At 49.7% G+C, this 25822-nt stretch overlaps 1 protein-coding gene across 9 annotated transcripts in view; it reads right to left on the minus strand.

The window, feature by feature from the left end:
• LOC139581490 (mitogen-activated protein kinase kinase kinase kinase 4-like) overlaps positions 1-25822 on the minus strand; it is a 143031-nt gene that overhangs the window by 75400 nt on the left and 41809 nt on the right. For 8 of the 9 annotated variants that reach the window (XR_011676241.1, XR_011676240.1, XM_071411296.1 and 5 more), the window contains exons 13-17: positions 25646-25777; positions 23331-23396; positions 8249-8449; positions 5198-5356; positions 943-1074 (exon numbers count right to left, since the gene is read on the minus strand). Coding sequence is in view for 7 of the 9 variants with exons in the window: in XM_071411296.1 (XP_071267397.1) it covers positions 943-1074; positions 5198-5356; positions 8249-8449; positions 23331-23396; positions 25646-25777 (690 nt within the window). In the remaining 2 variants the exon portion in view is untranslated. The remainder of the gene's footprint in view (positions 1-942; positions 1075-5197; positions 5357-8248; positions 8450-23330; positions 23397-25645; positions 25778-25822) is intronic. The other variant, XM_071411299.1, reaches the window with a different exon arrangement.

The following is a 25822-nucleotide window of genomic DNA, read 5'->3' on the forward strand; positions in this document are numbered from 1 at the left end:
CACTGCTTAGGAAAGAGCCGATTTAGCAAGCTAGCTACTGCAGAACATGGTGTGAAGCAAAATCCAAACTTGCCTCTCTTGGGGAACGTTTTGATGCACCTGGGCAACCTACAGTTGAGCTCAGCTCAGCTCAACGCTGATGGGCTAATTCTTTTATGTATTTTTTAAAATCAAAGTAGGCCAAATGCTTGCTGGCATCAATCAATCAAATGCTACGGCAGCAACATGTTATACTCTTTTGGTCCTAACACCATCAGATACATGGACTACAAATACTGAGACAGAGGGGAGCTGTTTCCCTCGCTCCAATGATTTCTCTCGTGAGATTCAGCCACTTGCGAATTGACAGAAAATTATGAAAACACAAAGAGAGACAAAAGATACATTATTTTATAATATTTGGGGAAGCCTGGCTTGCCTTGGCATCCATGAATACACAACACTGAGTGCAGGTGAACAAACAGCTGACCCGCGCATCAATAACACACACACACACACACACACATACCCTCCCCTCCCCACCCCACACACACACACACCACACAAATACAAACACACACCACTCAGATCCAAATATACACCACACATACAGAACACTGTATGATACTGTATACACACAACAGACAGACAGACAGACAGACAGACAGACAGACAGACAGACAGACAGACAGACAGACAGACAGACAGACAGACAGACAGACAGACAGACAGACAGACAGACAGACAGACAGACAGACAGACAGACCATATACCTCACAGATATAGTGCTGTACATGCACACAACCGGAAGACAGACAGACAGACAGACAGACAGACAGACAGACAGACAGACAGACAGACCATATACCTCACAGATATAGTGCTGTACATGCACACAACCGGAAGACAGACAGATAGACAGACAATAACCTTTAGTTACAACTGATGGTGTAACTGACCAACCTTTGGTGGGTGCTCCACAGAGCTTGGGAAGTTCCAGAAGACATCATCAAACGTAGGAGACATGGGAGTGGTGGCCATGTCAGACATAGAGCTGCTGTGAGGGGCGTCTCGACTGGAGCCAAGATTGGCATTCTGAAATGGAGACTTAGTTTAGTTCAGGCCATTTATTTTTGAATACGTACAATGCTCTGGGTTAAGTTACTTTATTTAGTGACACATTGGTCGCCTCCCAAGTGCCACCGTATTCCCTGCATAGTGCATTACATGCAATCATATGGGCCCTGGTTAAAAGTTTAATATAAAGGTAATAAGGTACTATTTGGGAGAGCCTCTGAGTACTGTAGGTACTGCAGACAAGATGGGGAATATGAATGAGGAAGTAGTAGCAGTAGTTGTTGCACAGATAGAACAATGAGTCAGATATTTAACTAGATGTATAAATGTGAAGCATTCAGTTGGCGTTTCCACTCACTACTAAATATGGTGAGGAAAGGAAGCCCAGTGGACAGCAGTGGGAGAAGATGGAGTGAGATGGATTTTGGCCGACATTCTGCTAATTTTCTCATCGATGAAACATTTGATCTCCATACAGTTTACTGTTTCCAAAACTAGAATCTGTAACAAACAGAGTGGAATGCGTTTTGTAGATTTTAGCCTTTGCCAGTTTAGAAAAATTCAATTTAGAAGGAGTGCAAAGGCGAATTGAATTATAGCACATGCGCACTTCACAGAGTAGGTGTTCCTTAACCAAAATATGCAAATAAATGCTTGAACGCGCCAGTAGGATCTCACTAGCTCGTGCTTGGCTCTGCCCACTATGATTTGCTCCCATTGGAAACGACAAGGCTCTGGTCTATCTTGGGTTAGTTATGAAAATATTTGTTTGTAGGGTTCTGGGTAATGTATAAGGAAGGAAAACTATGTAATCAACCACTGAGCACACGCCTGGGATGGCACATAGAATATTTATACAGACGTGGTCAAATACAGTGCATTCGGAAAAAAAGAAAAATCCCTCTTATCAATCTACACACAATACCCATAATGACAAAGCAAAAACAGGTTTAGAAATGTTTGCTAATTTATTAAAAATAAAAAACTGAAATGTCACATTTACAAAAGTATTCAGACCCTTTACTCAGTACTTTGTTGAAGCACCTTTGGCAACGACTACAAAACGGAGTCTTCTTGGGCATGACGCTACAAGCTTGGCACACCTGCATTTGGGGAGTTTCTCCCATTCTTCTCTGCAGATCCTCTCAAGCTCTGTCAGGTTGGATGGGGAGCATCACTACACAGCTATTTTCAGGTCTCTCTAGAGATGTTAGATCGGGTTCAAATCCGGGCTCTGGCTGGGCCACTCAAAGACATTCACAGACTTGTTCTGAAGCCACTTCTGCGTTGTCTTGGCTGTGTGCTTAGGGTCGTTGTCCTGTTGGAAGGTGAACCTTTGCCACAGTCTGAGCTGTCTGGAACAGGTTTTCATCAAGCATCTCTCTGTACTTTGATCCGTTCATCGTTCCCCTCGATCCTGACTTGTCTCCCAGTCCCTGCCACGGAAGAATATCCCTCCACCATGATGCTGCCACCACCATGCTTCACCGTAGGGATGGTATTGGCCAGGTGATGAGCGGTGCCTGGTTTCCTCCGGACGTGTCACTTGGCATTCAGGCCACAGTGTTCAATCTTGGTTTCATCATACCAGAGAATATTGTTTCTCATGGTCTGAGGTGCCTTTTGTCAAACTCCCAAGCGGTCTGTCATGTGCCTTTTACTGAGAAGTAGCTTCCGTCTGGCCACTCTACCATAAAGGCCTGATTGGTGGAGTGCTGCAGAGATGGTTGTCCTTCTGGAAGGTTCTGCCATCTCCACAGAGGAACTCTAGAGCTCTATCAGAGTGACCAATGGGTTCTTGGTCACCTCCCTGACCAAGGCTCTTTTCGCCCAATTGTTCAGTTTGGCCGGGTGGCCAGCTCTAGAAAGAGTCTTGGTGGTTCCAAACTTCTTCCATTTAAGAATGATGGAGGCCACTGTGTTCTTGGGGAACTTCAAGGCTGCAGAAATGTTTTGGTACCCTTCCCCAGATCTGCGTCTCGACACAATCCTGTCTCGGAGTTCTATGGACAATTCTTTTGACCTCATGGCTGGGTCTGAATACTTATGTAAATAAGGTATTCTATTTTTTATTTTTTATTTGTAAAAAATGTGAAAACATTTATAAAAAACAGTTTTCGCTTTGTCATTATGGGGTATTATGTGAAGATTGATGAGGATTTTTTAAATCCATTTTAGAATAAGGATGTAACCTAACAAAATGTGGGAAAAGTGAAGGGGTTTGAATACTTTCTGAATGCACTGTATATTGGCACCCTTGCACGATTCACTATTTCTTGTTAAATAAGTTGAATTTGAAAAATACTTTTGGTGTTCACATGTGTATTTTTTTTATTTACAACTGGGCAGAACCAAAACAAATAATAATATCAAAACTGTAATTGAGATTCTTCACTTCAAAGTTTAAAAAAATGACTCCAGAGAATGCGTTTCCACTGCTCCAGAATCCAATGGCGGCGCTTGGCATTGCGCATGGTGATCTTAGGCTTGTGTAACAGTTTAACTTTAGTCCGTCCCCTCGCCCCGACCCGGGCGCGAACCAGGGACCCTCTGCACACATCAACAACTGACACCCACGAAGCATCGTTACCCATCGTTCCACGAAAGCCGCGGCCCTTGCAGAGCAAGGGGAACCACTACTTCAAGGTTTCAGAGCAAGTGACGTCACCGACTGAAACGCTGCTAGCGCCCACCACCGCTACCTAGCTAGCCATTTCACATCGGTTACATTCACCCCCCTTTCGACCTCCTCCTTTTCCGCAGCAACCAGTGATCCGGGTCAACAGTATCAATGTAACAGTTTAACTTTACGTCCGTCCCCTCGCCCATACCCGGGCTCGAACCAGGGACCCTCTGCACATATCAACAACAGTCACCCACGAAGCATCGTTACCCATCGCTCCACAAAAGCCGCGGCCCTTGCAGAGCAAGGGGAACCACTACTTCAAGGTTTCAGAGCAAGTGACGTCACCGACTGAAAGGCTGCTAGCGCGCACCACCGCTACCTAGCTAGCCATTTCACATCGGTTACACTTGTGTGTGGCTGCTCGGCCATGGAAACCCATTTCATGAAGCTCCCAACGAACAGTTCTTGTGCTGATGTTGCTTCCAGGGGCAGTTTGGAACTCGGTAGTGGGTTTTGCAACCGAGGACAGATGATTTTTACGCGCTACGTGCTTCAGTACTCGGAGGTCCTGTTCTGTGAGATTGTGTGGCCTACCACTTCGCGGCTGAGCCATTGTTGCTCCCAGACATTTCCACTTCAAAATAACCACACTTACAGTTGACCGGGACAGCTCTAGCAGGGCAGAAATTTGACAAACTGACTTGTTGGAAAGGTGGAATCCTATTACAATGTCACTGAGCTTCAGCAACGGGTGTGGCTGAAATAGCCGAATCCACTAATTTGAAAGGGTGTCCACATACCTTGCCATGCCATGTGTATATTTCACAGCGGTTTAGATGGTACAATGATTCTCTTTACTATACTAACTTATTTTGTCACATAAACTAAAATTAGGCAAACTATTATAGTTTTAGCAACCAGGAAAATGTGGAGTGATTTCTGCATACTTTAACAGTATTGCACTTTTCATGTAGCATACTTTTTTGCCAGCTGAACTGAACGTTCAAATCCTGTTACTGCAGGATTATTTGTGCTGTGACAATATAGGTAAAATTAAGATCCTACATCTGTACCTTCCCAACAGAACAGCTGACACAAACTGTAGGAGAGTACAAAATATGTTGCAATGATCAAAATATATTTTGAAAGCCATGACACACATTTGATTGTTCAATAGGGTCTTGCAAGAGGTCTTGTAACTTCATAATAAACAGAAACAGAATGACATTTACAGAGATTTGTCATCTTAAATTCACAGTGACTGATAAAGAGAGGCAATGCCTATTCTCGGAATTGTGTGCTAACCCTTTACTTTGAATATGTTTGGCAGCTTCTTTAAAATAACTGTGTTAATGTTAAGTATGTATGTAATGTACACTGTAAGTACATTGTGTATATGCCTACTGTAGCTACATAATGATTTTCCAAACTGGGGCAAATAAAGATATTGATTGATTTGATTGATTGGTGGAGTTAGGGTACCCTGGTTTCGGCAGGGGGGTGGGGCTACGTTACCTGTTGTATGGCAGCCCTCTGCGTGGCAGGGGTACAGGGGCTGGAGCTGCTCCCAGAGCTCAGTCTGGTATGGACACGCAGGGGGAGGGGCATCCCAGTCAGCACTCTGTTCAGGTTGGCCTGACAGCTGTCAGAAACCTTCACCCTGTCCATCTCCATCTGAGCAACATGAAAGAGCAGTCAGAAACCTTCACCCTGTCCATCTCCATCTGAGCAACATGAAAGAGCAGTCAGAAACCTTCACCCTGTCCATCTCCATCTGAGCAACATGAAAGAGCAGTCAGAAACCTTCACCCTGTCCATCTCCATCTGAGCAACATGAAAGAGCAGTCAGAAACCTTCACCCTGTCCATCTCCATCTGAGCAACATGGAAGAGCAGTCAGAAACCTTCACCCTGTCCATCTCCATCTGAGCAACATGGAAGAGCAGTCAGAAACCTTCACCCTGTCCATCTCCATCTGAGCAACATGGAAGAGCAGTAAGAAACCTTCACCCTGTCCATCTCCATCTGAGCAACATGGAAGAGCAGTCAGAAACCTTCACCCTGTCCATCTCCATCTGAGCAACATGAAAGAGCAGTCAGAAACCTTCACCCTGTCCATCTCCATCTGAGCAACATGGAAGAGCAGTCAGAAACCTTCACCCTGTCCATCTCCATCTGAGCAACATGGAAGAGCAGTCAGAAACCTTCACCCTGTCCATCTCCATCTGAGCAACATGGAAGAGCTGTCAGAAACCTTCACCCTGTCCATCTCCATCTGAGCAACATGGAAGAGCAGTCAGAAACCTTCACCCTGTCCATCTCCATCTGAGCAACATGGAAGAGCTGTCAGAAACCTTCACCCTGTCCATCTCCATCTGAGCAACATGAAAGAGCAGTCAGAAACCTACACACTGTCCATCTCCATCTGAGCAACATGGAAGACCTGTCAGAAACCTTCACCCTGTCCATCTCCATCTGAGCAACATGGAAGAGCAGTCAGAAACCTACACACTGTCCATCTCCATCTGAGCAACATGGAAGACCTGTCAGAAACCTTCACCCTGTCCATCTCCATCTGAGCAACATGGAAGAGCAGTCAGAAAACTTCACCCTGTCCATCTCCATCTGAGCAACATGGAAGAGCAGTCAGAAACCTTCACCCTGTCCATCTCCATCTGAGCAACATGGAAGAGCAGTCAGAAACCTTCACCCTGTCCATCTCCATCTGAGCAACATGGAAGAGCAGTAAGAAACCTTCACCCTGTCCATCTCCATCTGAGCAACATGGAAGAGCTGTCAGAAACCTTCACCCTGTCCATCTCCATCTGAGCAACATGGAAGAGCAGTCAGAAAACTTCACCCTGTCCATCTCCATCTGAGCAACATGGAAGAGCAGTCAGAAACCTTCACCCTGTCCATCTCCATCTGAGCAACATGGAAGAGCAGTCAGAAACCTTCACCCTGTCCATCTCCATCTGAGCAACATGGAAGAGCAGTCAGAACCTGACACCTGGACACTGGAGTCAGACAGTATTACAGCATACTGGAAAATCAAATATCACTAATAACCCAAAACGGAGACACTTGGATATCAGACATGAATGACCACCAAAACAAACACAATGCTGGACAGAGAGACAGACAGGGAAGTGGGACAGACAGAGAGACAGACAGGGCAGTAGGACAGACATAGAAACAGACAGGGCAGTGAGATAGACAGAGAGACAGACAGGGAAGTGGGACAGACAGAGAGACAGACAGGGCAGTGGGACAGACATAGACACAGACATGGCAGTGGGACAGACAGAGAGACAGACACGGCAGTGGGACAGACATAGAAACAGACAGGGCAGTGAGATAGACAGAGAGACAGACAGGATAGTGGGACAGACAGAGAGACAGACAGGGTAGTGGGACAGACATAGACACAGACATGGCAGTGGGACAGACACAGAGACAGGCAGGGCAGTGGGACTGACATAGAAACAGAGGGCAGTGAGATAGACAGAGACAGGATAGTGGGACAGACAGAGAGACAGACAGGGCAGTGAGATAGACAGAGAAACAGACATGTCAGTGGGACAGACAGAGAAACAGACATGTCAGTGGGACAGACATAGAGACAGACAGGGGCAGTAGGACAGACAGAGAGACAAACAGGAAGGTGGGACAGACAGAGAGACAGACATGGCAGTGGGACAGACAGAGAGACATACAGGGCAGTGGGACAGACAGAGACAGACAGAGGCAGTGAGACAAACAAAGAGACAGACAGGAGCCGTGGGACAGGCAGAGAGACAAACAGGAAGGTGGGTCAGACAGAGAGACATACAGGGCAGTGGGACAGACAGAGAGACAGACAGGGCAGTGGGACAGACAGAGACAGACAGAGGCAGTGAGACAAACAAAGAGACAGACAGGAGCCGTGGGACAGGCAGAGAGACAGACAGGGAAGTGGGACAGACAAAGAGACAGACGAGGGCAGTGGGACAGACAGAGAGAGACAGACAGGGCAGTGGGACAGACAGAGACAGACAGGGGCAGTGGGACAGACAGAGAGACAGACAGGTGCAGTGGGAGAGACATAGAGATAGACCGGGGTAGTGGGACAGACAGAGAGACAGACAGGAAGGTGGGCAGACAGGGAACAGACATGGAAGTGGGACAGACAGAGACAGACAGGGCAGTGGGACAGACAGAGAGAAAGACAAGGCAGTGGGACAGACAGAGAGACAGACAGAGGCAATGAGACAAACAAAGAGACCGACAAAGAGACAGACAGGGACCGTGGGACAGGCAGAGAGACAGACATGGGCAGTGGGACAGACAAAGAGACAGACAGGGGCCGTGGGACAGGCAGAGAGACAGACAGGGGCAGTGGGACAAAGAAACAGATGAGGGCAGTGGGACAGACAGAGAGACAGACAGGGCAGTGGGACAGACAGAGAGATAGAAAGTGCGGTGGGACAGACAGAGAGACAGGGCAGTGGGACAGAGAGAGGTAGCGGGGAGGGGGGCTGAGGGAGACAGCGGGAGTGGGACAAAGGGGAGGGTCAGGGGACTTTACCACTTTGCGCTGGCTATCTGCGGGGCAGTTATGCGTGGCGCTAGCAGCCTTGTGGGGCTCCCTCTTTTTGTGCCTGTGGTCGTGCTGAAGTGAAAGCAGCTGCGTCTGGTCTTTGGGCAGCGTGCGGTGGAACTTTTTACCCTGCTGCTGCTGGGGCTGCTGCTGAGGATGAGGCTGTGGAGGTGGAGGCTCGGTCCTCCTCTACACAACGACAGAGACAAACACAGGACACTGACGTTCTGAAGCCTCATCCCGGGCCTGCAGTACTGCCCCCAAACAGATAGATAACAGAGCCATGTGGCCAACGCTACAGCCTGGAAACGGCTGCTTTCAATGGAGCATCTACTGTAGCTAGCAGCCCCTGCAGGAGACTACAGTAGCTAGCAGCACCTCCAGGAGCCTCTACTGTAGCTAGCAGACCCTCCCGGAGCCTCTACTGTAGCTAGCAGACCCCCGGGAGACACTAATGTAGCTAGCAGATCCTCCAGGAGCCTCTACTGTAGTTAGCAGACCCTTCGGGAGACTCTACTGTAACTAGCAGACCCTTCGGGAGCCTCTACATTAGCTATCAGACTCTCCAGGAGCCTCTACTGTAGCTATCAGACCCTCAAGGAGCCTCTACTGTAGCTAGCAGACCCTTCGGGAGACTCTCTGTAGCTAGCAGACCCTGGCCCTGCAGGATCCTCTACTGTAGCTAGCAGACCCTGCAGGAGACTCTACTGTATCTATCAAACCCTGGCCCTGCAGGAAACTCTACTGTATCTAGCAAACCCTGGCCCTGCAGGATCCTCTACTGTAGCTAACAGACCCTGCAGGAGACTCTACTGTATCTATAAAACCCTAGCCCTGCAGGAGACTCTACTGTAGCTAGCAGACCCTGCAGGAGACTCTACTGTAGCTAGCAGACCCTGCAGGATCCTCTACTGTAGCTAGCACGTCCTGCAGGATCCTCTACTGTAGCTAGCAGGCCCTGACCCTGCAGGATCCTCTACTGTAAATAGCAGACCCTGACCCTGCAGGATCCTCTACTGTAGATAGCAGACCCTGACCCTGCAGGATCCTCTACTGTAGATAGCAGACCCTGACCCTGCAGGATCCTCTACTGCAGCTAGCAGACCCTGACCCTGCAGGATCCTCTACTGTAGATAGCAGACCCTGACCCTGCAGGATCCTCTACTGTAGATAGCAGACCCTGACCCTGCAGGATCCTCTACTACAGCTAGCAGACCCTGACCCTGCAGGACCCTCTACTGCAGCTAGCAGACCCTGACCCTGCAGGATCCTCTACTGTAGATAGCAGACTCTGACCCTGCAGGATCCTCTACTGCAGCTAGCTGACCCTGACCCTGCAGGATCCTCTACTGCAGCTAGCAGACCCTGACCCTGCAGGATCCTCTACTGCAGCTAGCAGACCCTGACCCTGCAGGATCCTCTACTGTAGATAGCAGACCCTGACCCTGCAGGATCCTCTACTGCAGCTAGCTGACCCTGACCCTGCAGGATCCTCTACTGCAGCTAGCAGACCCTGACCCTGCAGGATCCTCTACTGTAGATAGCAGACCCTGACCCTGCAGGATCCTCTACTGCAGCTAGCCGACCCTGACCCTGCAGGATCCTCTACTGCAGCTAGCAGACCCTGACCCTGCAGGATCCTCTACTGCAGCTAGCAGACCCTGACCCTGCAGGATCCTCTACTGTAGATAGCAGACCCTGACCCTGCAGGATCCTCTACTGTAGATAGCAGACTCTGACCTTGCAGGATCCTCTACTGTAGATAGCAGACCCTGACCCTGCAGGATCCTCTACTGCAGCTAGCAGACCCTGACCCTGCAGGATCCTCTACTGCAGCTAGCAGACCCTGACCCTGCAGGATCCTCTACTGCAGCTAGCAGACCCTTACCCTGCAGGATCCTCTAATGCAGCTAGCTGACCCTGACCCTGCAGGATCCTCTACTGCAGCTAGCTGACCCTGACCCTGCAGGATCCTCTACTGTAGCTAGCAGACCCTGACCCTGCAGGATCCTCTACTGTAGATAGCAGACCCTGACCCTGCAGGATCCTCTACTGTAGATAGCAGACCCTGACCCTGCAGGATCCTCTACTGTAGATAGCAGACCCTGACCCTGCAGGATCCTCTACTACAGCTAGCAGACCCTGACCCTGCAGGACCCTCTACTGCAGCTAGCAGACCCTGACCCTGCAGGATCCTCTACTGTAGATAGCAGACCCTGACCCTGCAGGATCCTCTACTGCAGCTAGCTGACCCTGACCCTGCAGGATCCTCTACTGCAGCTAGCAGACCCTGACCCTGCAGGATCCTCTACTGCAGCTAGCAGACCCTGACCCTGCAGGATCCTCTACTGTAGATAGCAGACCCTGACCCTGCAGGATCCTCTACTGCAGCTAGCTGACCCTGACCCTGCAGGATCCTCTACTGCAGCTAGCAGACCCTGACCCTGCAGGATCCTCTACTGTAGATAGCAAACCCTGACCCTGCAGGATCCTCTACTGCAGCTAGCTGACCCTGACCCTGCAGGAGCCTCTACTGCAGCTAGCAGACACTGACCCTGCAGGATCCTCTACTGCAGCTAGCAGACCCTGACCCTGCAGGATCCTCTACTGTAGATAGCAGACCCTGACCCTGCAGGATCCTCTACTGTAGATAGCAGACTCTGACCTTGCAGGATCCTCTACTGTAGATAGCAGACCCTGACCCTGCAGGATCCTCTACTGTAGATAGCAGACCCTGACCATGCAGGATTCTCTACTGCAGCTAGCAGACCCTGACCCTGCAGGATCCTCTACTGCAGCTAGCAGACCCTTACCCTGCAGGATCCTCTAATGCAGCTAGCTGACCCTGACCCTGACCCTGCAGGATCCTCAACTGCAGCTAGCTGACCCTGACCCTGCAGGATCCTCTACTGCAGCTAGCAGACCCTGACCCTGCAGGATCCTCTACTGTAGATAGCAGACCCTGACCCTGCAGGATCCTCTACTGCAGCTAGCTGACCCTGACCCTGCAGGATCCTCTACTGTAGATAGCAGACCCTGACCCTGCAGGATCCTCTACTGTAGATAGCAGACCCTGACCCTGCAGGATCCTCTACTGTAGATAGCAGACCCTGACCCTGCAGGATCCTCTACTGCAGCTAGCTGACCCTGACCCTGCAGGATCCTCTACTGCAGCTAGCTGACCCTGACCCTGCAGGATCCTCTACTGTAGATAGCAGACCCTGACCCTGCAGGATCCTCTACTGCAGATAGCAGACCCTGACCCTGCAGGAGCCTCTACTGCAGCTAGCAGACCCTGCAGGATCCTCTACTGCAGCTAGCAGATCCTGCAGGATCCTCTAATGCAGCTAGCAGATCCTGACCCTGCAGGATCCTCTACTGCAGCTAGCTGACCCTGACCCTGCAGGATCCTCTACTGTAGATAGCAGACCCTGACCCTGCAGGATCCTCTACTGCAGATAGCAGACCCTGACCCTGCAGGATCCTCTACTGTAGATAGCAGACCCTGACCCTGCAGGATCCTCTACTGCAGCTAGCTGACCCTGACCCTGCAGGATCCTCTACTGTAGATAGCAGACCCTGACCCTGCAGGATCCTCTACTGCAGCTAGCAGACCCTGACCCTGCAGGATCCTGTACTGTAGATAGCAGACCCTGACCCTGCAGGATCCTCTACTGTAGATAGCAGACCCTGACCCTGCAGGAGACTCTACTGTATCTATAAAACCCTAGCCCTGCAGGAGACTCTACTGTAGCTAGCAGACCCTGCAGGAGACTCTACTGTAGCTAGCAGACCCTGCAGGATCCTCTACTGTAGCTAGCACGTCCTGCAGGATCCTCTACTGTAGCTAGCAGGCCCTGACCCTGCAGGATCCTCTACTGTAAATAGCAGACCCTGACCCTGCAGGATCCTCTACTGTAGATAGCAGACCCTGACCCTGCAGGAACCTCTACTGTAGATAGCAGACCCTGACCCTGCAGGATCCTCTACTGCAGCTAGCAGACCCTGACCCTGCAGGATCCTCTACTGTAGATAGCAGACCCTGACCCTGCAGGATCCTCTACTGTAGATAGCAGACCCTGACCCTGCAGGATCCTCTACTACAGCTAGCAGACCCTGACCCTGCAGGACCCTCTACTGCAGCTAGCAGACCCTGACCCTGCAGGATCCTCTACTGTAGATAGCAGACCCTGACCCTGCAGGATCCTCTACTGCAGCTAGCTGACCCTGACCCTGCAGGATCCTCTACTGCAGCTAGCAGACCCTGACCCTGCAGGATCCTCTACTGCAGCTAGCAGACCCTGACCCTGCAGGATCCTCTACTGTAGATAGCAGACCCTGACCCTGCAGGATCCTCTACTGCAGCTAGCTGACCCTGACCCTGCAGGATCCTCTACTGCAGCTAGCAGACCCTGACCCTGCAGGATCCTCTACTGTAGATAGCAGACCCTGACCCTGCAGGATCCTCTACTGCAGCTAGCTGACCCTGCAGGATCCTCTACTGCAGCTAGCAGACCCTGACCCTGCAGGATCCTCTACTGCAGCTAGCAGACCCTGACCCTGCAGGATCCTCTACTGTAGATAGCAGACCCTGACCCTGCAGGATCCTCTACTGTAGATAGCAGACTCTGACCTTGCAGGATCCTCTACTGTAGATAGCAGACCCTGACCCTGCAGGATCCTCTACTGTAGATAGCAGACCCTGACCCTGCAGGATCCTCTACTGCAGCTAGCAGACCCTGACCCTGCAGGATCCTCTACTGCAGCTAGCAGACCCTTACCCTGCAGGATCCTCTAATGCAGCTAGCTGACCCTGACCCTGCAGGATCCTCTACTGCAGCTAGCTGACCCTGACCCTGCAGGATCCTCTACTGCTGCTAGCAGACCCTGACCCTGCAGGATCCTCTACTGTAGATAGCAGACCCTGACCCTGCAGGATCCTCTACTGCAGCTAGCTGACCCTGACCCTGCAGGATCCTCTACTGTAGATAGCAGACCCTGACCCTGCAGGATCCTCTACTGTAGATAGCAGACCCTGACCCTGCAGGATCCTCTACTGTAGATAGCAGACCCTGACCCTGCAGGATCCTCTACTGCAGCTAGCTGACCCTGACCCTGCAGGATCCTCTACTGCAGCTAGCAGACCCTGACCCTGCAGGATCCTCTACTGTAGATAGCAGACCCTGACCCTGCAGGATCCTCTACTGCAGATAGCAGACCCTGACCCTGCAGGATCCTCTACTGCAGCTAGCAGACCCTGACCCTGCAGGATCCTCTACTGCAGCTAGCAGATCCTGCAGGAGACTCTACTGTAGCTAGCAGACCCTGCAGGATCCTCTACTGTAGCTAGCACGTCCTGCAGGATCCTCTACTGTAGCTAGCAGGCCCTGACCCTGCAGGATCCTCTACTGTAAATAGCAGACCCTGACCCTGCAGGATCCTCTACTGTAGATAGCAGACCCTGACCCTGCAGGAACCTCTACTGTAGATAGCAGATCCTGACCCTGCAGGATCCTCTACTGCAGCTAGCAGACCCTGACCCTGCAGGATCCTCTACTGTAGATAGCAGACCCTGACCCTGCAGGATCCTCTACTGTAGATAGCAGACCCTGACCCTGCAGGATCCTCTACTACAGCTAGCAGACCCTGACCCTGCAGGACCCTCTACTGCAGCTAGCAGACCCTGACCCTGCAGGATCCTCTACTGTAGATAGCAGACCCTGACCCTGCAGGATCCTCTACTGCAGCTAGCTGACCCTGACCCTGCAGGATCCTCTACTGCAGCTAGCAGACCCTGACCCTGCAGGATCCTCTACTGCAGCTAGCAGACCCTGACCCTGCAGGATCCTCTACTGTAGATAGCAGACCCTGACCCTGCAGGATCCTCTACTGCAGCTAGCTGACCCTGACCCTGCAGGATCCTCTACTGCAGCTAGCAGACCCTGACCCTGCAGGATCCTCTACTGTAGATAGCAGACCCTGACCCTGCAGGATCCTCTACTGCAGCTAGCTGACCCTGCAGGATCCTCTACTGCAGCTAGCAGACCCTGACCCTGCAGGATCCTCTACTGCAGCTAGCAGACCCTGACCCTGCAGGATCCTCTACTGTAGATAGCAGACCCTGACCCTGCAGGATCCTCTACTGTAGATAGCAGACTCTGACCTTGCAGGATCCTCTACTGTAGATAGCAGACCCTGACCCTGCAGGATCCTCTACTGTAGATAGCAGACCCTGACCCTGCAGGATCCTCTACTGCAGCTAGCAGACCCTGACCCTGCAGGATCCTCTACTGCAGCTAGCAGACCCTTACCCTGCAGGATCCTCTAATGCAGCTAGCAGACCCTGACCCTGCAGGATCCTCTACTGCAGCTAGCAGATCCTGCAGGATCCTCTACTGCAGCTAGCAGATCCTGACCCTGCAGGATCCTCTACTGCAGCTAGCTGACCCTGACCCTGCAGGACCCTCTACTGTAGATAGCAGACCCTGACCCTGCAGGATCCTCTACTGCAGATAGCAGACCCTGACCCTGCAGGATCCTCTACTGTAGATAGCAGACCCTGACCCTGCAGGATCCTCTACTGCAGCTAGCTGACCCTGACCCTGCAGGATCCTCTACTGTAGATATCAGACCCTGACCCTGCAGGATCCTCTACTGCAGCTAGCAGACCCTGACCCTGCAGGATCCTCTACTGTAGATAGCAGACCCTGACCCTGCAGGATCCTCTACTGTAGATAGCAGACCCTGACCCTGCAGGATCCTCTACTGTAGATAGCAGACCCTGACCCTGCAGGATCCTCTACTGTAGATAGCAGACCCTGACCCTGCAGGATCCTCTACTGTAGCTAGCTGACCCTGACCCTGCAGGATCCTCTACTGTAGATAGCAGACCCTGACCCTGCAGGATCCTCTACTGCAGCTAGCAGACCCTGACCCTGCAGGATCCTCTACTGCAGCTAGCTGACCCTGACCCTGCAGGATCCTCTACTGCAGCTAGCTGACCCTGACCCTGCAGGATCCTCTACTGTAGATAGCAGACCCTGACCCTGCAGGATCCTCTACTGCAGATAGCAGACCCTGACCCTGCAGGATCCTCTACTGCAGCTAGCTGACCCTGACCCTGCAGGATCCTCTACTGCAGCTAGCAGATCCTGCAGGATCCTCTACTGCAGCTAGCAGATCCTGACCCTGCAGGATCCTCTACTGCAGCTAGCTGACCCTGACCCTGCAGGATCCTCTACTGTAGATAGCAGACCCTGACCCTGCAGGACCCTCTACTGCAGCTAGCTGACCCTGACCCTGCAGGATCCTCTACTGCAGCTAGCAGATCCTGCAGGATCCTCTACTGCAGCTAGCAGATCCTGGCCATGCAGCTACTCATTGAAACTAATACTGTAGAGAGGCTTAAGTCTATCCAGACTTCAGAACTGGAGGAGGTATTATTTCAGGAGGGGCACTCCCTGGCATTATGATCAGCACACATTTAAAGCACACACACGCACACCCGCAAGAAGCACACAGGCAAGCACGCACACACACACACACACACACACACACACACACACACACACACACACACACACACACACACACACACACACACACACACACACACACACACACACACACACACACACACACACACACACACACACACCAGACATTTCCCCACAGTACACTGAAAAAAAGGTTATTCCTCAGCTCTTAAGGTTCCTTGGAAAACTCTTGCCAAGTTAAGAACCTTTGAGCTCAGTTGGGGGTTCTTGACGTGGCATCTACGCTTCTTCAGAATTCTAAAAGGTTATTGAAATGTATGGAAACCTGCTGATGTGTGCCTTTTATAGCACACAGCAACTTGACCAGTGTTGACTAGTGTTGATTTTGCAGTGTAACATTTCTAGTGTTGCACCTGTTATTGAAATAGTTGATCCAGTTAAGATGCTTTAGGTAGTCTCCTAACCCTGACAGTCATTCTGAGCACAAGTTGAAGGTGAATACAAATTCCAAATGTTGGATATCCTAACTCTGGATGGATTCCAATAGGAATTACACATCACTTTGCAAGCCAGCATAATGTGACGTGCAGGCCTGATGTGGCCCGTAAACTATGAGTTTCAGGCCAGTGTATAAGGGTAAAACTCTCAAAATAAGGCCCCATGAAATATGTATTGTATTGTCTTAAATAATTTAATTTTAATGATAACATATTCACTAAAAATCTGACTTGGTGAAGGCCAAAGGACTGAAAATGAATGAATGCTACAACCATGTCACTAGTAAACACAGTCATGGGTAGTACTGGTAACTCTAAAATTAACTCGACAGGCACCCTGGGAAATATGCAAAGAACGCTCAACACCCTACAGCAGGGCTATCCAATTCTGGTCCTGGAGTGCCAAAACATTTCTGTTTTTGGTTTCTACATGAATTTTTTTATGGTTCCTCAAAGAACCATCCCATTTAAGGTTCTTCAGATAACCTAAAATGGTTACCCCATGGCATCGCTCTGAAGAACCTTATTTGGTTCCAACTTCAACCTTTATTTTTTAACAGTGTATATTCCTCGTTGGAAGTGGTTACAAGGAGGTCACACTGACATGAAGACTAAAGAGAGAGAAAGAGAAGTTGAGTTAAATCAATTCAACATCTGTAATCCCATATAAGCTTGGATGTTTTTCATCTATGATTCATGATGAGTTCAACATCCTTTTTCATTTTATTTGCTTAATCAGATTAAATGAGAAACAAAAAGCCCCTTTATGTAATTAGGCATTTAAACTCTCTTTAACCCGTGTTGACAGACATGATGAGAGCATTTTTCTCCAAGCACCACACGCTATTTAAAGGCTAAACACAAACCATGGAATTCTATCATAAGGATCAAGACTAATGATCACGATGAGGATATACATAAATAATCTATTAGATTTATGGCTGTTAGGCACAGCAGTGGCCTTCTCAAGCCAACAAGGAGACTGGAATCCATACTCAAGGGACAAACAAACTTGAATGCATTGTTTAATTCTCCCTACGTTGCGTTGTGAGCCTAAACATTCCCTTTCATTGATTTTCAAACATATTTTTCTTTGCATCACGGTAGGGAGTTGCACTTCCATCCATATAACAAACAGTTTGTCCGACGTTCCAAAAACAGGGTTCCTCCTGTGAATTCCTTTAGATGCAACTTTGCCTTTTAAAGCAAATGACACCTTTTAGCACAAGGCTCCTTACGGATTAAAAAGTCCAACAGAGCCTTTCTTATGTGTTCTCTTCTACAGTATATTACAGTGCATAGTCTTTTATGTTGCCCTTGAGTACGCAGGGTTGACTGTGTTTTCAGTTAGCCTAGCATCTATCATCCTTAGAGATCTTTAGAGAATGTGGCCTTTAGCTCCCCATGCTAAGTGTGGGATAGCATGAGAGGAATTATTTAACAGGAGCTGTGGAACTGGAGCCATAATATACTCTGAGATAGCAACAAGGTCTTGAACTTGAAATCAGCCAGGATAGTCTAAACATTGAATTTTTCACCATTCGATTTTCTCCACTCCCTCATTGAATACTCCTGACACACCGATGTCCTCACATTCTGTTTCATGCAGAACCAGTCATAATATGTCCCTTAGACTAAGGCACAACATCCAAGCCAAAACATTTCAATTCAATAACCACCCATGTCATGTTTTGTCTTTGATCATGTCTTGTCCCTGTGCTTCCCTCTGCTGGTCTTATTAGGTTCTTTCTCTTTCTCTCTCTCTATCGTTCCGTTCATGCTCCCAGCTGTTTCTCATTCTCCCTACGACCTCATTTACTCTTTCACACCTGTCCCCTATTTTGCCCTCTGATTAGAGTCCCTATTTCTCCCTCTGTTTTCCGCTCCTGTCCTTGTCGGATTCTTGTTTGATGTTTGCAGTTCCTGTGTCTTGTTCCGCCCTGTCGTGTTCTTTTGCCTTCTTCAGATGCTGCGTGTGAGCAGGTGTCTATGTCAGCTACGGCCTGTGCCTTCCTGAAGCGACCTGCAGTCTGTGGTCGCGTCTCCAGTCGTTCCTCTCTATTGACGAGAGGATTTCAGTTTCCTGTTTTGGATTTCCATTGATTTATTTCCAGGAGTATCATTATTTGTTTTATACTGGAATAAAGACTCTGTTACTATTACGTCGCTTTTGGGTCCTCATTCATCTGCATAACAGAAGAATCCGACCAAGAATGGACCCAGCGACTACGGATTCTCTCAACACTGCCGTCGAGTTCCAGGGAGCTATGCTCGGCAGACACGAGCAGGAATTGTTTGCTGCTCGTCATGCCGTTGAGACCCTGGCCGCTCAGGTCTCCGATCTCTCTGGACAGTTTCAGAGTCTTCGTCTCGTGCCACCAGCTACTTCCTGGTCTTCCGAGTCTCCGGAACCTAGGGTTAATAACCCACCATGTTACTCTGGGCAGCCCACTGAGTGTCGCTCCTTTCTCACCCAGTGTGATATTGTGTTCTCTCTCCAGCCCAACACGTACTCAAGAGAGAGAGCTCGGATCGCTTACGTCATATCACTCCTTACTGGTCGGGCTCGGGAGTGGGGCACAGCTATCTGGGAGGCAAGGGCTGAGTGTTCTAACGATTATCAGAACTTTAAAGAGGAGATGATACGGGTTTTTGATCGTTCAGTTTTTGGGAAGGAGGCTTCCAGGGCCCTGGCTTCCCTATGTCAAGGTGATCGATCCATAACGGATTTCTCTATAGAGTTTCGCACTCTTGCTGCCTCCAGTGACTGGAACGAGCCGGCGTTGCTCGCTCGTTTTCTGGAGGGACTTCACGCTGAGGTTAAGGATGAGATTCTCTCCCGGGAGGTTCCTTCCAGCGTGGACTCTTTGATTGCACTCGCCATCCGCATAGAACAACGGATAGATCTTCGTCATCGAGCTCGTGGAAGAGAGCTCGCGTTAACGGTGCTTCCCCTCTCCGCATCTCAACCATCTCCTCCCACCGGCTCAGAGACTGAGCCCATGCAGCTGGGAGGTATTCGCATCTCGACTAAGGAGAGGGAACGGAGAATCACCAACCGCCTTTGCCTCTATTGCGGTTCTGCTGGACATTTTGTCATGTCATGTCCAGTAAAAGCCAGAGCTCATCAGTAAGCGGAGGGCTACTGGTGAGCGCTACTACTCAGGTCTCTCCATCAAGATCCTGTACTACCTTGTCGGTCCATCTACGCTGGACCGGTTCGGCTGCTTCCTGCAGTGCCTTGATAGACTCAGGGGCTGAGGGTTGTTTTATGGACGAAGCATGGGCTCGGAAACATGACATTCCTCTCAGACAGTTAGGGAAGCCCACGCCCATGTTCGCCTTAGATGGTAGTCTTCTCCCCAGTATCAGATGTGAGACACTACCTTTAACCCTCACAGTATCTGGTAACCACAGTGAGACCATTTCCTTTTTGATTTTCGTTCACCTTTTACACCTGTTGTTTTGGGTCATCCCTGGCTAGTATGTCATAATCCTTCTATTAATTGGTCTAGTAATTCTATTCTATCCTGGAACGTTTCTTGTCATGTGAAGTGTTTAATGTCTGCTATCCCTCCTGTGTCTTCTGTCCCCTCTACTCAGGAGGAACCTGGTGATTTGACAGGAGTGCCGGAGGAATATCATGATCTGCGCACGGTCTTCAGTCGGTCCAGAGCCAGCTCCCTTCCTCCTCACCGGTCGTATGATTGTTGTATTGATCTCCTTCCGGGGACCACTCCCCCTCGGGGTAGACTATACTCTCTGTCGGCTCCCGAACGTAAGGCTCTCGAGGATTATCTGTCTGTTTCTCTCGACGCCGGTACCGTGGTGCCTTCTTCCTCTCCCGCCGGAGCGGGATTTTTCTTTGTTAAGAAGAAGGACGGTACTCTGCGCCCCTGCGTGGATTATCGAGGGCTGAATGACATAACGGTTAAGAATCGTTATCCGCTTCCCCTTATGTCGTCAGCCTTCGAGATTTTGCAGGGAGCCAGGTGCTTTACTAAGTTGGACCTTCGTAACGCTTACCATCTCGTACGCATCAGAGAGGGGGACGAGTGGAAAACGGCGTTTAACACTCCGTTAGGGCATTTTGAATACCGGGTTCTGCCGTTCGGTCTCGCTAATGCTCCAGCTGTCTTTCAGGCATTAGTTAATGATGTACTGAGAGACATGCTGAACATTTTTGTTTTCGTTTACCTTGACGATATCCTGATTTTTTCACCGTCACTCGAGATTCATGTTCAGCACGTTCGACGTGTACTCCAGCGCCTTTTAGAGAATTGTCTCTACGTGAAGGCTGAGAAGTGCGCCTTTCATGTCTCCTCTGTCACTTTTCTCGGTTCTGTTATTTCCGCTGAAGGCATTCAGATGGATCCCGCTAAGGTCCAGGCTGTCAGCGATTGGTCCGTCCCTAAGTCACGTGTCGAGTTGCAGCGTTTTCTCGGTTTCGCTAATTTCTATCGGCGTTTCATTCGTAATTTCGGTCAAGTGGCTGCCCCTCTCACCGCTCTGACTTCTGTCAAGACTTGCTTTAAGTGGTCCGGTTCCGCCCAGGGAGCTTTTGATCTCCTCAAGAAGCGTTTTACATCCGCTCCTATCCTTGTTACTCCTGACGTCACTAAACAATTCATTGTCGAGGTTGACGCTTCAGAGGTGGGCGTGGGAGCCATTCTGTCTCAGCGCTTCCAGTCTGACGATAAGGTCCATCCTTGCGCTTACTTTTCTCATCGCCTGTCGCCATCGGAACGCAACTATGATGTGGGTAACCGCGAACTGCTCGCCATCCGCTTAGCCATAGGCGAATGGCGACAGTGGTTGGAGGGGGCGACCGTCCCTTTTGTCGTTTGGACTGACCATAAGAACCTTGAGTACATCCGTTCGGCCAAACGACTTAATGCACGTCAAGCTCGTTGGGCGTTGTTTTTCGCTCGTTTCGAGTTCGTGATTTCCTATCGTCCGGGAAATAAGAACACCAAGCCTGATGCCTTATCCCGTCTCTTTAGTTCTTCTGTGGCTTCTACCGACCCCGAGGGGATTCTCCCTGAAGGGCGTGTTGTCGGGTTGACTGTCTGGGGAATTGAGAGACAGGTAAAGCAAGCACTCACTCACACTGCGTCGCCGCGCGCTTGTCCTAGTAACCTTCTGTTCGTTCCTGTCTCTACTCGTCTGGCTGTTCTTCAGTGGGCTCACTCTGCCAAGTTAGCTGGCCACCCCGGCGTTCGGGGTACGCTTGCTTCTATTCGCCAGCGGTTTTGGTGGCCTACTCAGGAGCGGGACACGCGTCGTTTCGTGGCTGCTTGTTCGGACTGCGCGCAGACTAAGTCAGGTAACTCTCCTCCTGCCGGTCGTCTCAGACCGCTTCCCATTCCTTCTCGACCATGGTCTCACATCGCCTTAGACTTTATTACCGGTCTGCCTTCGTCTGCGGGGAAGACTGTGATTCTTACGGTTATCGATAGGTTCTCTAAGGCGGCACATTTCATTCCCCTCGCTAAGCTTCCTTCCGCTAAGGAGACGGCACAAATCATCATTGAGAATGTGTTCAGAATTCATGGCCTCCCGTTAGACGCCGTTTCAGACAGAGGTCCGCAATTCACGTCACAGTTTTGGAGGGAGTTCTGTCGTTTGATTGGTGCTTCCGTCAGTCTCTCTTCCGGGTTTCATCCCCAGTCTAACGGTCAAGCAGAAAGGGCCAATCAGTCGATTGGTCGCATTTTACGCAGCCTTTCGTTTCGAAACCCTGCGTCTTGGGCAGAACAGCTCCCCTGGGCTGAGTACGCTCACAACTCGCTTCCTTCGTCTGCTACCGGGCTGTCCCCGTTTCAGAGTAGTCTTGGCTACCAGCCTCCTCTGTTTTCGTCCCAGCTCGCCGAGTCCAGCGTTCCCTCCGCTCAGGCTTTTGTCCAACGTTGTGAGCGCACCTGGAGGAGGGTCAGGTCTGCACTTTGCCGTTACAGGGCGCAGACTGTGAGAGCCGCCAATAAGCGTAGGATTAAGAGTCCTAGGTATTGTCGCGGTCAGAGAGTGTGGCTTTCCACTCGTAACCTTCCCCTTACGACAGCTTCTCGCAAGTTGACTCCGCGGTTCATTGGTCCGTTCCGTGTCTCTCAGGTCGTCAATCCTGTCGCTGTGCGACTGCTTCTTCCGCAACATCTTCGTCGCGTCCACCCTGTCTTCCATGTCTCCTGTGTCAAGCCTTTTCTTCGCGCCCCCGTTCGTCTTCCCTCCCCCCCCCCCGTCCTTGTCGAGGGCGCTCCTATTTACAAGGTACGGAAGATCATGGACATGCGTTCTCGGGGACGTGGTCACCAGTACTTAGTGGATTGGGAGGGTTACGGTCCTGAGGAGAGGAGTTGGGTTCCATCTCGGGACGTGCTGGACCGTTCGTTGATCGATGATTTCCTTCGTTGCCGCCAGGGTTCCTCCTCGAGTGCGCCAGGAGGCGCTCGGTGAGTGGGGGGGTACTGTCATGTTTTGTCTTTGATCATGTCTTGTCCCTGTGCTTCCCTCTGCTGGTCTTATTAGGTTCTTTCTCTTTCTCTCTCTCTATCGTTCCGTTCATGCTCCCAGCTGTTTCTCATTCTCCCTACGACCTCATTTACTCTTTCACACCTGTCCCCTATTTTGCCCTCTGATTAGAGTCCCTATTTCTCCCTCTGTTTTCCGCTCCTGTCCTTGTCGGATTCTTGTTTGATGTTTGCAGTTCCTGTGTCTTGTTCCGCCCTGTCGTGTTCTTTTGCCTTCTTCAGATGCTGCGTGTGAGCAGGTGTCTATGTCAGCTACGGCCTGTGCCTTCCTGAAGCGACCTGCAGTCTGTGGTCGCGTCTCCAGTCGTTCCTCTCTATTGACGAGAGGATTTCAGTTTCCTGTTTTGGATTTCCATTGATTTATTTCCAGGAGTATCATTATTTGTTTTATACTGGAATAAAGACTCTGTTACTATTACGTCGCTTTTGGGTCCTCATTCATCTGCATAACAACCCATGTCTTTCATACAAACTGAAGTAATTTCCTGGTAGGGTTTGATGCATTCTGTTCCATGTTGGTGAGTGAGAAAAATCAGAAAGCAATTATTACCTGTTCAGCTACAGGACCTGCAGGCCTTCCTCCGACATCAACCCTCCGTCTGCCACGATCCTCCACCTAACATTCAACGAGAGAGAAAAAAAGATTTGATAACGTCAAGGTTTCTGACTTAGGAAATCCAAAGACTGAATCCTGGTAAAAAAACTAAAATATTCAGTGTCTAGCTGACTTGCATAAGGCTCTTAACCCTCCTCTTTTAAATATTTAACCATGAAAATCAGTCCACATGACTCTCAAAGGCCCTGATAGAGTGCGTGACAGAATCAAAAGTGTGAAAGGAGATCTTCCCCCCTGGGTTAACACAGAATGGGTTAAAAACCTTCTCCAGATCATGTTAAACGGTACACACTGCATCTCCAGATGAGGATGAGGAGGCAGAAGCCCATGTAAGCTACAGCACAGACAGGCAGACAGGAGGAGAGAGCAGCACAGACAGGCAGACAGGAGGAGAGAGAGCAGCACAGACAGGCAGACAGGAGGAGAGAGAGCAGCACAGACAGGCAGACAGGAGGAGAGAGAGCAGCACAGCCAGGCAATCAGCCCTACTGACCATCTGGAATAAATTAGTAGCCGGGCCACTTTCCAAGATTCTGCCTAAACTCATTAGAACTGCCTTCTGCATTGCACTCACCAAGAGAAACACATGCATGGAGCCCGTCAACTTACACACATAGTCTAAGTCCCAAATGGTACCCTATTTCCTATATAATGCACTACTTTTGACCAGAGACCCTTGGGGAATAGGGAATACAGGGAAAAGGGTACCATTTGAGACACAATGTATACAGCATGGATCATGATTCAGGGGCTATTGCTCAGCTCATGGTGCGGTGCACAGACTCCAAACCACCTCACACCTTAATGATCCCTCTGAACACCTTAATGATCCCTCTGAACACCTCGATGAGCCCTCTGAACACCTCAATGATCCCTCTGAACACCTCAATGATCCCTCTGAACACCTTAATGATCCCTCTGAACACCTCGATGATCCCTCTGAACACCTTAATGATCCCTCTGAACACCTCGATGATCCCTCTGAACACCTCAGTGATCCCTCTGAACACCTCGATGATCCCTCTGAACACCTCAATGATCCCTCTGAACACCATAATGATCCCTCTGAACACCTCGATGATCCCTCTGAACACCTCAATGATCCCTCTGAACACCTCAATGATCCCTCTGAACACCTCGATGATCCCTCTGAACACCTCAATGATCCCTCTGAACACCTCAATGATCCCTCTGAACACCTCAATGATCCCTCTGAACACCTTAATGATCCCTCTGAACACCTCAATGATCCCTCTGAACACCTCGATGATCCCTCTGAACACCTTAATGATGCCTGCAATAAACCCACACCTATTGCCATTTCATCTACTGTTCTGTTCTGCAGTCAGGCAGGTGTGGCTCATTCAGAGCCAGCGAACTGTGAGAGATTAATTAACCGAGTGTTTGAATTAAACAGACTAATTAAAGTTCTCAGAACGACATGACAGTTCCCTCTACCTTGGCTATAGGATGCTGTAATTGTCACTGACTTCTCGCCATGGCGCTCAGCCTAGCTCCAACTTCAAATCATGGGAAATGTTAACACAGCAGAAAAAGGGGGAGTCATTTCATTATTTTCTTTCAGGATGGTCCCACAGGCAATTTCTTTCTGTGATCTTCCATAGAGTTTCCAACCATCAGTGGATTTAAATGCTAGCTTGGTGGATTTAATCACCAATGGGCTGAAAACTGAGACAGGTGGAAGTGCTGTGTCAACACCTTTCATTCCAAATCCATATAAGCAGTTTTTGTAGAGGAACATGTATAAAATGTTAACTTGCACCTGGATTAAAAATGCATTGACCTTGTCACAAGGAATCTTTCAGAGCAGTTAACTGACTAAACAAAGTGGGTCCTGTCCCACTGAACAGTGTTATGTAATGTGTTATGAGACACAACCATGTTAAAATGTTCAGACTTCAGACACAGATTATGTATGGACCTAAAATGTCTACCGAGACTGTAGAATCTAGATCATATTGGCCCATGACGATGCCGTCTGAATTCCAGGACCTTACAGCTTGTAGCAGACTACTTACAGGGAAACAACTAATACAGTGTTATTACACAGGAATCAAAATATTCAGAATCCTCCTCAGGTATTGGGTACAAAAGACCATCTAATCAGTACATACTTTTTGGGCTTCTGCCTATCACGTGGAGCAATGTGGGCAGATAAGAATTAAGCAGGTAGAGGGTCTACTACTTAGAGCATTGTGCTTTTGATGGGAGTAAAATTGACCAGCTACCTGTCTCTTGTCACTTCTCTTGTTCCTCTCATCCAATAGACCTCTGTCATTAGCTTCAGTCTCCTCCCTCCATAGCATCTCCTGTAGCTCTGGCCATTGGAACCCAGAATCCTGCAGCTGCTTCCTCTGTTGCTGTAACACAACAACAACACCACAACGCCACTGAACATGGTTTTA

Source organism: Salvelinus alpinus, chromosome 7, assembly GCF_045679555.1.
Source record: "Salvelinus alpinus chromosome 7, SLU_Salpinus.1, whole genome shotgun sequence".
In the NCBI taxonomy this organism is placed as follows: Eukaryota; Metazoa; Chordata; class Actinopteri; order Salmoniformes; family Salmonidae; genus Salvelinus; species Salvelinus alpinus.